Here is a 12,476-nt window from a genome sequence, read left to right on the forward strand (position 1 = left end):
AGAAGTTGCTTTTTTTTTTTTTTCACTTAAGGGTAAGAACATTTTTCCATGTTAGTAGATACAGAGCAATGAACCTTACTTTTTAATTGTGAATAGTAATGCTAACAGAGTAGCAACTACCATTTCATTGCACCAATGAGGGAGCATATTCATTTCCAAGAGCTGCTATGACAAAGTACCACAGACTGGGTGGCTTACACAGACATTCTTTTCCCCAGTGTTTTGGAGACTGTAAGTTCCTGATCAAGGTGTGGCAGCAGGGTTGGTTTCTTGTGGGGCCTTTCCCCCTGATTTGTAGATAGCCATCTTTTCTTCATGTCATCACATGGTATCTTTATCTGCTTGGGCTGCCATGACAAAATTCCATAGCCTTGGGTGGTTTAAACAACAAAAGTTTATTTTCTTCTGGTTGTAGAGACTGGGAAATCCAAGATCATGGTGTTGGGCAGTTCACTGCCTGTTGAGGGCAGGCAGCCTTCTTCCTGGCTGGCAGATGAGCACCTTCTCCCTGGGTCCTCATATGGTGGAGAGGGAACAAACAGCCGTGGTGTTTGTTCCTTGTCTCATAAGAACACTGGCCCTACTGGATGAGGGCCCCACCCTTATGACTTCATTTAACCTTTGTTACCTTCTCCCGATTCTGTCTCCAAAGACAGTCACACTGGTTTCTAGGGCTTTGATGTAGGAATTTGGGAGGGATACAGACATCTGGTCTGTAACAGGTGGTCTTCCTTCCGCACCTGTCTGTGTCCTGTGTGCGTGCTTGCTCAGTCGCTTCAGTCGTATTGACTGTTTGCAACCCTGTTGACTGTAGCCCGCCTGTCGATGGGATTCTCCAGGCAAAGATATTGGAGTGGGTTTGGCATTTCCTCCTCCAGGGCATCTTCCCCACCCAGGGGTCAAACCTGTGTCTTTAAGTCTCCTGCATTGGCAGGTGGCTTCTTTACCACTAGCACCACCTGAGACATCAGTCTCAGTATTGGATTAGGGCTCACCCTAAAATGGTCTCAATTTAACTTTATAAGGTGCTGGGAGTTAGGACTTGAACACCAGAATTGTGAGAGGATACAGTTAAGTCCATAAAAGTATTTTCTCTACTTAAGCTGAGGCTCAAATACCTTGAGTGATTTGGCCAAGATTACACAGCTAGTTAGATGGAACCAGGATCCAGACTCTGGTGGATTGGCTCCAGAGCCTGCTCTCTGAGCCATCTGTCCAGTCTCTTTTCCCCAACCCCCACCTTGGCACTGCAATTGTTGGGATGCGCCAAGGATTATTGATAATCCTATGTTGAATATAATGGGTCTTCTTTTTTTTCCTATTAGACAATGCTGCATTGAACATGCTTTTACAATTATCACTGCACACCTGTGACAATATTGCTGTCATATAATGCCTAGAAATCAATTTATTTACAGAATCATTATAAAGTTTATTTATTTTTCCAAAATACCCTCAAAAAATGAAAACATTTACCCTTGCAGCAATAATGAATGAGAGTAGGGGTTTCAGAAAAGAACCAGTGGAAAGTCTGCTTCCTGTCATAGGCTGCAGACAAATTGGAATTGGGGACTTATTGGAGGTGTCGCAGAGTTAAACGAAGGTGGTGGTTTCTGTTAAGGTTGGCGGGGTGAAAACGTATCAAGTGATGCATCCTGGTCAATTCATGACTCGCTGTCTTGTCTTTCAGAATTTCGATTCCGACATCAGCAGTGTGGGGATAGATGGCTGCTGGCAGGCAGACAGCCAGAGGCTTCTCAATGAGGTGATGGTGGAGCACTTCTTCAGACAAGGAATGCTAGATGTTGCTGAGGAGCTCTGCCAGGTGAGGATGAAATGAAAATAATGGAGATCCTTGTGGTTTTTAAGTCTTCTATCTGTAGGTAGATTGTTACATTTTAATCACCGGTGCTGACCTCAGTTTACTAGGAAGTCTCTCTTTTTTTTTTAAACTTGTTTAAAAATTATAGTCCTAGAACTTGTTATTCAAATTATTTCCTTATTCTTGTCCCAGAATGTTGGTCCCAGGTCATCAGTCAAGGGTCAGACGTGATGCTACTTTTCCAAACACCTCCTCTTTTGTTTTTTTGGGAGGGAGCTAGTGCATTTTACTTAATTTTTTAAATCAGGGTTTTTTTTATTATTGTACAGTTGATTTACAGTGTTAGTTTCTGCTGTAGAGCAAAGTAAATCAGCCATATATATATCCACTCTTTTCTAGACTCCATTTCCATATAGGTCATTACAGAGCACCAAATAGAGTTCCTTGTGGTATACAGTAGGTTCTTACTTGTTCTGTTCAGTTCAGTCGCTCAGTCGTGTCCGACTCTTTGCGACCCCATGAATTGCAGCACGCCAGGCCTCTCTGTCCATCACCAACTCCCGGAGTCTACGCAAACCCATGTCCATTGAGTCGGTGATGCCATCCAACCATCTCATCCTCTGTCGTCCCCTTCTCCTCCTGCTCCCAATTCTACCCAGCATTAGGGTCTTTTCCAGTGAGTCAGCTCTTCGCATGAGGTGGCCAAAGTATTGGAGTTTCAGCTTCAACATCAGTCCTTCCAATGAACACCCAGGACTGATCTCCTTCAGGATGGATTGATTGGATCTCCTTGCAGTCCAAGGGACTCTCAAGAGTCTTCTCCAACACCACAGTTCAAAAGCATCAATTCTGCGGTGCTCAGCTTTCTTCACCGTCCAACTCTCACATCCATATATGACCACTGGAAAAACCATAGCCTTGACTAGATGGACTTTTGTTGGCAAAGTAATGTCTCTGCTTTTAAATATACTATCTAGGTTGGCCATAACCTTCCTTCCAAGGAGTAAGCGTCTTTTAATTTCATGGCTACAGTCACCATCAGCAGTGATTTTGGAGCCCAAAAAAGTAAAGTCTGACACTGTTTCCACTGTTTCCCCATTTATTTCCCATGAAGTGATGGGACCAGATGCCATGATCTTAGTTTTCTGAACGTTGAGCTTTAGGCCAACTTTTTCACTCTCCTCTTTCACTTTCATCAAAAGGCTCTTTAGTTCTTCTTCACTTTCTGCCATAAGGGTGGTGTAATCTGCATATCTGAGGTTATTGATATTTCTTGCTTGTTACCTCTTATATATAGTACTGTGTATGCTCAGTCATTTTAGTCATGTCTGACTCTTTCCTACCCTGTGGAATGTAGCCCACCAGGCTCCTTTCTCCATGGGGATTCCCCAAGAATACTGAAGTGGGTTACCATTTCTTTCTCCAGAGGATCTTCCCAACCCAGGGGATCGAATCCTTTTCTCTTACGTCTCCTGCATTGGTTGGTGGGTTTTTTTTTAACCACTAGTGCCATAAAACATCTCTTCGATAGGAGGGTTAGTATAGCAGAGAAGAGGACAAAGAGGATTATATTTGCTCTTCTGATCTGGCCCAGCTTAAAGAACTTTATCAAATGCATTTCAAGCTAAAGTTTACTTTAAGTGAGCAGCTTTTGTCTTTTATTCCTATTAGACATGAACTTAGAACAGTTTACCAATACCACATAGTCATAATATCAGCAGTATGTATGAAGTATTTACTGCCAGCCAAGCCCTGCCGTTATTCCTTACTGCAACCCTGTGAAGAACAAATTATTTCCCTCATTCTACAGATGAGGAATCTGAGGTCTAGAGAAATAACCTGCCCAAGGCCGTGCGGGTTCTTAGTGGAGGAACTTGGCTTCAGTTCCAGTTCATGTGTCTTCAGACTCTGTTCTGTGGCTCACACTTTGTGCTGTTGTATTTTCCATTTAGAAGAAGAGTGAAGGACCATAAGATTTAAATAATTTAAAGCTAGTCTGTAAACCAGACCTCTAATCTAAGACTTTGCTATTTAAACAATTTAGGTAAGTAGTAACTCAAGTCTTTCTCTGTACATTACAGGATTCTGTGTCCATATAAATTTCCTAAAATAAATTGTGTCATTTAAGATTGTTTGTTTACAAGTATCAGAGACCCAAAATATCAATGGCTTAAACAAAAATGAAGTTTATTTCTCTTACACAAAAATAGGAGATAGTAAGCCATCCATGACATATATGGTAGCCACACACCATGAAACTCTTAGGACTCTCAGCTCCTTTTAGCTCTGCTGTTTCTAAGGTCCAGGGTCACCAGAACCCCAGCTTGACCTCTTTGTATTCCAGGAAGGGGCAAAGACATATGCTTGTGTTTCATTGGCCAAAACTTACATTTTGCAAAGCCCAGCTTTATTCTGTATGCTTACGTGCCCAGCTAAAATATGGGGTTTACTATCATAGGAAAGGAGGAAGAGGGATACTGGGGCTTAGTCCTCAGTCTCTGTCAGAGAAGTATATGTTAAAAAGAAACTATCTTTAATGATTTACCTCACATTTTATAATGTAGAATGTGCTTTTACCATATTTCTTTACTCTCACTTTTGCTAACAAACGTTCTTTTGATTTTTTTCAGGAATCGGGTCTTTCTGTAGACCCAAGCCAGAAAGAACCATTTGTGGAGTTAAATCGAATATTAGAAGCGTTAAAAGTCCGAGTTCTGAGACCTGCTTTGGAGTGAGTTACCGAGTTTGTTTTCCTTTGAATACCTTGTGAGAACTCTGTAAGAAAATGGAATTAGAATAACACATTGAAGATTTTGAGATCTCTCTCTCTTAATCTCATGTGGGGTAGACTTCAGAGTAATCAAGGGAGAATTATTTTATTTCTTTCAGTTGAGTGAATTTGGGGGATATGCAATTTGAGAAAATGGTTAACACTCATTTCACTTATCAGTTGGTCTGAATTCCCACGAGAGAAGAGGGTTTCCTGTAGCCAGACTAGCTTTATAACTGAAGGACTGTTGTTCAGGGGATCTGAATTTGATATTTGAACTTCCATAATGTGTGGGGTTTGGTGTACATGAAGAGAACAAACGTTGCAGAGTTTTCCTCTAATCACCATCATAAAATAGTTCACTGTGAACTTGTCATTGATGTGCATTCTATGAAATTACTGGGTTAGCTCTGTTAAGTATTATCCTAGAACTGGGTCAAGGAAAGTTTTTCATAAAGAGCCAGATAAATATTTTAGGCTTTCCAAGCCATGTATGGTCTCTGTTGCATGTTTTTCTTTATTTCATTTTATAACCTTCTAAAAACGTTAAAAAAAACCACAACAAAACCCACCTTGGCCATGTGGCATATGAAATAGACAGCAAGTCCTGTTTGGCCTGTGGCCATGGTTTGCTGACCCCGTCCTAGAATTTTTTAATGTGATGATAATCACGTTATTTGTTTTAAAAAGGAAGAAAGGAAAGGGAGGAAAGTTACAAAGTAAAAGAAAGAATCTGGGTAATAGAGGAAGTGATGTTGTTGTGAGAGCACAGGTTTAGAGTCGTATTTTAAAACTGGAAATACGTGAGAGCATTGTTATCAGGGGGGAAATATAGTTGGGAAGATCCTTAATGAATTTTATAAAATACACCTTTTTTCCTTCTACTAACCCATTTAAACCTTCATAGCTTAGTTTTTCCTATTTCTCATCATTTCTCAGTTCTTAGGAAATTCTGAAAGTTGTAAAACCAGCCTAGATGAACAGGCAGAGATAGTAAAAGTCGCTCAGTTGTGTCCAACTCTTTGTGACCCCATGGACTATACAGTTTATGAAATTCTCTAGGCCAGAATACTGGAGTGGGTAGCCTTTCCCTTCTCCAGGGGATCTTCCCAATCCAAGGATCAAACCCAGGTCTCCCGCATTGCAGGCAGATTCTTTACCAGCTGAGCCGCAAGGAAAGCCCAAGAATACTGGAGTGGGTAGCCTTTCCCTTCTCCAGGGGATCTTCCCAACCCAGGGATCAAACCCAGGTCTCCCGCATTGCAGGCAGATTCTTTACCAGCTGAGCCACAAGGAAAGCCCAAGAATACTGGAGTGGGTAGTGGATCCCTTTTCCAGCAGATCTTCCTGACCTAGGAATCGAACTGAGGTCTCCTGAATTGCAGGCGGATTCTTTACCAAACTGAGCTATCAGGGAAGCCCTGACAGAGGTAGAGTCCTGTGTAAATTTATAAATTACAAATTTCTATGTAAATTATAAATATCAAGTAGCTCATTTATTTTAATTCTTTAAAGATATAAATGTCACCCAGCACCACTGTGTACTATGCATATCACTTTTAGTTTGTTTTTATAATTGATTTTTTAGCAGATTTTATTGTGACACACCCTTATAAGAGGAAATTTAATCAAATGCCTCAAACTCCCTCTTAAAATATGGCAGTCACTCTTGTCTCTACTTTCATATTCCACCTAAACTCTAAAGGAGAGTGAGGAAGCCTAAATATAAAAATGTGATGGGTTTCTCGGTTGTTTTATAGTGATTTAGAAATGATATGTAAGTTGTTAATTGAGGTAATATTCATTTATCCATTAATTTCTCAGGTTTTTCATCAGACTTTTATTGAGTGCTTATTACTATGTATCAGAGACTATACTAAGTATTTGGACTGCCTTAGCTCTCAAACTACTTAAGGTTTTTTCCTTTTAGGCTGAAGAAAATTCATAACACCCTTTTTAACTGTGTACTTTTTCTGTAAGATCTCAAGTTTCTTACTGATAACTATATTATATATATCAGTTATTTCTGTAAATGTCTTTTGTTATTTGTAGCCTTAAGCAGTGCCTCTCAGGCAAAGGAAGGACTCATTCCATCTGCCTGGCAGTAACAGTGGAAATTTCTCTGCAGTCGTCTCTTAGTATCCATGGGACATTGGTTCCAGAAACCTCTATGGATACCAAAACTCACAGATGCTCAAGTCCTTTATGTAAAATGGCTTGTTACCTTTGGCCCTTTGTATTTGAGGTTCTGCAACAATGGATGCTGAGGGCCAACTGTACAATAAAAATTTTCTTGTTACATTTTTCTAGGAATAGTGCCATGTTAAATATCTGCACGTGGGATATAGTGATAATTACAGTTATCTCTCTTGGAGTGCTTATTGTTAATATATGCCTCACGTTGTTCTAAGCGTTTTGTATGTATTAACTTATTCAGTCCTCATAATAACCCTATGAAGTAAGTACTCAGTTTACAGAGGAGGAATTGAGCCTGGCAGATGCTCCATGGGAAAAAAAGGATATGGAGTCAGAAGGTTAATTGAGGAAAGCTTCATGTGATAGTCTCTAGTACTCTCCTCTAAAAGATTCACTTTAGCATACTAGATGGGCCATCTGCAGTTCTACGATAAAGAAACTCATTTAACTCTTGTGAAATCCGTGTTTTCCTGTGCATATTTAACCAAAGAATCCTTCTCTCCTTTCACCCCCAATAACACCTACTAAAATAAAACTCACAAAATTGGAGATCTGTGGAACTATAGGGGTTTCCTTGGTGGCTGAGATGGTAAAGAATCCGCCTCCAAATGCAGGAGACCCATAAGTTTGGAAAGTGTTAGTTTAATACAAATATCCGTTACAGAAACTCAAACTTTTCCAATTCTTGCCAGTTATTGGTGGATGCAAAGCAGATGTTTACTCAACATCTTTTATGGGCAAGGTTTGGACTTGCCAGGTGGCTCAGTGATAAAGAATCAGCCTGCCAATGCGGGAGACGCATGAGACGCAGGTTCGATCCATGGGTTAAGAAGATCCCCTGGAGGAGGAAATGGCAACCCACTCCGGTATTCTTGCCTGGAAAATCCCACAGACAGAGGAGCCTGGTGGGTTACAGTCCATAGGACTGCAAAGAGTCAGACACAACTGAGCCACTAAGCACATAGCACCCACGTGGGCAAGCACCCACGTACTCAACTTAATCAAAAATTTAAAAATGTGGGACATGAGTTTCCAGGATTCTGGTTCAGAAACATGAGAGAATCTTTCATATTTCACGTGTGACATCTTTTCTTTGTACCCGGAAACATTGTGGAACCACCTAGGAGAGGAAGAAGAAGGTGAAAGACTGCAACAGTTCCTTCAGGCAGCCTCGGCAATTGAGGCAGAGGCCAGCCAGAAAGAGTAATATGGCTGGAGTTGACTAGATGGAAGGACTAGATGAGAAGGAAGTCTGGTGAGCGTTGTTAGCTATTAGTTGCAACCAGTAAAAGACAATGGAAAGAAGGTGGTAAAGAAGGATGATACGGAAGAGAAAAGCGACAGAAGAACAACTAATTATATATACAGTCAGGATCCTGTGTACTGTTCTGTTCCTGCCCCTGTATGTCTGAGTTTGTGTGCAGATTTTTCTCCTCACTCAGATCACCCTATTTTTTGAGTTCCTCTTGGCACCTTGCAGAGTGCTTAGTTCATTGTAGGCATTCAATAAATGATGGAATAATTTGAAGAAGAACTTTGAACAAACATGACCTCTTCCTTCATGTGGCAGATAGAAGCAAAGTCAAAAATAACTAGTGTCGATGGGAGAATAACAGTAACTTAATATGACGAGATGGAGAAAATTAGAAAAATAGAAACTGTCCTTGTAGACATGTACCAGTTGTTGACATTTTGAAAGTGCTGTCTTGAGGGGAAGCCAGATGGTTGCCTTCCTAAAGATGTTTCAGAAATTAATATTGCCTTGGTGGATTTGCCATGGTCTAGAATTTGACTTTCAACCTTGTGTACTTGGAAACCCATATTCTTTTTCCTCGAACACCGAAAGCATGCCCAGGGGCCTTGTAGCACTTGTTTAGAGGAGTTTGAAGTTCTGTTTGCAAAGCTTCAGGGTATGCCATAAGGAAACAGAAACTAATTGAATGATTATAATACAGAAAGATGTTCTAGAATTTTTTGACAGAAGAAAGAGTATTTCAGTAGTCTAGACCACTGCAGAGTTTTAGATTGAACAGGCCATGAACAGTACAAGCAAGCTTTGAAATATGAGAGGACTCCATCTCTAAGCCTAGCAATTAGGTGAAGCTAGAAGTAAAAACCACAGAGGGGTGTGAGGTGAGCTTGCCGTTGTGGTTTCTTGGCGGTGTGTGTGAACAGTGCTTTTGAAGTGAAGAAATTACTTGCTGGAACTAGAGAAATTGTGGTATCAGTGACTAAAACACTATTTATAAGCAGAGAAAAGTTTTAGAAAATGGAGGTTTCAGAAAAGTTTTAGAAAAGCCAGCAAGGATGTCTGGTCATGGAGCCTTGACTACTACTAGAAAAGAGAGTGACAGTGATTAAGCTGTTCTGGTGTCTGTTTTGTTACTAGTTTTGTCTTCCTGCAGATGGCAGTCTTGCTGACTCAGGTACTTTTAATAGCCACATAAAAACACAGAATAAAGCCTCTGATAGGTGTTGCCTGTACCATTGGAGAAAAGGAGTCAAGGTTTGAACAAGTTGGATTTTTCTCCCCTCAGTTTGAGCATTTTTGGTTTTGTTTTCTTCGTTTTTGGTTTTGTTGAGTGGTGTGTGCATGCTTAGTTGCTCAATCACGTTCGACTCTTTCCAACCTCATGGGCTGCAGCCTGCCAGACTCCTCTGTCCTTGGGAGTTCTCAGGCAGGAATACTAGAGTAGGTAGCCATTCCCTTCTCCAGGGGATCTTCCCACCCAGAGATTGAACCCGGGTCTCCTGCATTGCAGGTGGATTCTTGATCGTCTGAGTGCTGGCTCTTCTTAATTCTGAATGGGCCGAAGAGGTAAGTTGAGGAATGGGACACAGTTTTAACTCAATGTGTCCATGCACTGAATCCAGTGAAGAAAGAGCAACTCTGTTAAAAAGAAGCTATTTGAAAATGGAAAGAGGTGCCCAGTGGAAAGAAGACAGGAGAGAAGAAAGGTCAATGGAATATAAAGGCCAAAAGGGAAAAAAAAATCTGGTGTGAGGACATCATTTTCTGTTGTCTGGCCAAAGTTTGCATGAAGTTGCAAGAACAATCAATGCTTCTCAGGAGGAAGAAGAGACCATGGCCATCTCTTATCTGGATCCATCGTCACCAAGGACTTGAGGATTATTGGAAACAAGTGGGCAAACCATGACTACAGAGACTGAGAATCTTCTTTTTAAAAGAAGGGAAAATTGAAATAAATTATCCCTGAGAGGAAGTGTTGAATAAGGAGCTGAACTAGGCCAGGAAGGGGAGCTAAGGGAGACTCGGGAATATGTTCTTATAAAATGCTGGTGTGTTATTTAGACTTATCAAACACTTGGTTTTGTGGTGGGAAATTAGCATTAAATAAGGCAATGTCATATTTAAGTACTTTATTAAAAAATCACCAGTCTGTAGAACTGTACTGTCCAACATGGTGGCCACACATGACATCTATTAGGCATGTCCACCACACTCTGCATGACAAAGACCCTCATGTAAAAGTTGCAGTGTGAATGTGGTGGTTTATAGAGGTTCACATGTGAATCACTGCACTTTGTGTGGTTTCTTAAATAGCATGTAAGAAGGACAGAGATTCACACCAGCTCTGAGATGAGTGAAATGTTAGTAGTTCCAGTGATGGATTCAACTCATATCTGAGGAATTGCCATTTGCCAGTAACCTCAGAAATGAAATGTTAGCTATCCTAAATCAAAATGGTAGGGTTCCTCACTGTTTGGGGCTGAACTTTGGTTTTTGCCAATCTCTGAATTTTTTAAGCCCTTGATTTGGTCACCAGTAACATTCAGCCAGGTCTACCCCTGTGGAATAAATGCCTGCCACTCATTTCCCTGACCTTCTGCTTTTACCCCCAGGAAGATAGCCCCAAGATACATAGAAAAAGGAGATATTTGTGAGCCTTTTAAGAAATATTGTGAGACTTAGAGAATGAACTTACGGTTGCCGGAGGGGAGGGATAGTTAGGGAGTTTGGGATGGACGGGTACACGCACTGCTATATTTAAAATGGATAACCAACAGGGACCTATTGTACAGCACATGGAACTCTGCTTAATGTTATGTGGCAGCCTGGATGGGAGGAGATTTGGGAGAGAATGGATACATGTCTGTATGGCTGAGTCCCTGTTCACCTGAAACTATCACAGCATTGTTAATCAGCTATACCCCAGTACAAAATAAAAAGTTCAAAAGGAAAAAAAATGCTGTGAAAGATCATAGTGGAATGTGCCGGAGGAACTGGCGAGAGGCATTTTTCATTGGAAAACACTCTGATGCTGGGAAAGATTGAGGGCAGGAGGATGAGATGGTTGCATGGCATCACTGATTCAGTGGACATGAGTCTGAGCAAACTCGGGGAGATAGTGAAGGACAAGGAAGCCTGGCATGCTGCAGTCCATGGAGTCACAAAGAGTCGGACATGACTTAGCAACTGAACGACAACACCAACCAGAAATAGAAACCAACCCAGGCCGGCAGGATGGTGGGAGGAGAAAGGTAAACAGACGAGTGCTGTCAGTTAGTTCTGGGAAAGAACAGCTAGCTTGAAGGTGGAATCTTGTTTTAATTATTTTTGGATTAATAAGGAAATGCTAAACATGGCATGAACAATGGGCCAAGTCCCTTTGGAGGCCTGACAGTGAAGATAATGAATACTTCCTGTTTCTGCGTGGATGTGGGTTGCCTCTGACTTCATCACCTAAGTAAGTGGTGGTGTTTTGGGATCTTTTTATGGAAGAGGCCCAGAAGGTCTCTTTCTTAGCACTACAGTGAACAGAACTGTGACATAGGTGACCTTACTGGGTGTCCTTTGTTTGGTTTGCAGTGTTTCTCTAAACCCGGAATGGTTCCACAGCTGGCGGTGCTCTTGTGGTGAACACTGGGAGATTTGGGAGCAGATTTTTTTCTTTAGAAACTACAGTAACGCTAATAACTTACATTTAGCTTGCTGGTTATAGTGTGTGCGCGTGTGTGTGTTTGTGTGTTAATGTTAGTCGCTCAGTCGTGTCCGACTGTCTGCAACTCCATGAACTGTAGCCTGCCGGCTCCTCTGTCCATAAAATTCTCCAGGAAAGAATACTGGAGTGGGTAGCCATTCCCTTTTCCCGAGGGTCTTCCTGACCCAGGGATCAAACCCCAGCCTCCTGTGCTGCAGGCTGATTCTTTACCATCTGAGCCACCAGGGAAGCCGGTTATAATGTAGTGGGTGTTAGTGTCTTAAAAAATGAAAGATCAGAAGTCTTCTGCCAGAAGTGCCATGAAGCAGAACAGCACCCGATTCCTTTATTAACTGTTTTTTATTGTTTTTTTTTTTGTCTTTCTGTCATGTGTCTTCCGGTGCTGTGTAGACAAGTAGTTTTTGGTGCCGATTGTAGTTTTGTGCTTTTATGGTTTCATGTGCTTCATTGTTTTTGGATTTGATGGTTTTCAGGTTAATTAAGGTGGTGACTATCTTTTACCCCTTACTCCTGCTCAGTGAATCAAACACCCACATATTAAGTGTGAACTTCTAGCGAAGAAAACTTCAAAAATTTTTGAAGGGAGTTAGCTGGTACATGCTGATTCCCAGAGAGTTGTTTCTAGAAAAATCAAAGTAACATTGAGTATTATATGGAAGTGCCCAAGTAACTTTTAGATTGTCACTTTCTTATTAATGATTTTAGAGAATATTATGCTTATCTA

At 41.1% G+C, this 12,476-nt stretch overlaps 1 protein-coding gene across 2 annotated transcripts in view; it reads left to right on the forward strand.

Annotated features, from left to right (window-relative positions):
* Nucleotides 1–12,476, forward strand: part of RMND5A (required for meiotic nuclear division 5 homolog A) — a 58,992-nt gene that overhangs the window by 29,923 nt on the left and 16,593 nt on the right. For both annotated transcript variants that reach the window (XM_081592916.1, XM_081592917.1), the window contains exons 3-4: nt 1,691–1,825; nt 4,453–4,553. In XM_081592916.1, coding sequence (XP_081449042.1) covers nt 1,691–1,825; nt 4,453–4,553 — 236 coding nt within the window. The remainder of the gene's footprint in view (nt 1–1,690; nt 1,826–4,452; nt 4,554–12,476) is intronic.

Source organism: Giraffa tippelskirchi, chromosome 4 (assembly GCF_054371585.1).
Source record: "Giraffa tippelskirchi isolate mGirTip1 chromosome 4, T2T-mGirTip1v1.2.pri, whole genome shotgun sequence".
NCBI lineage: Eukaryota > Metazoa > Chordata > Mammalia > Artiodactyla > Giraffidae > Giraffa > Giraffa tippelskirchi.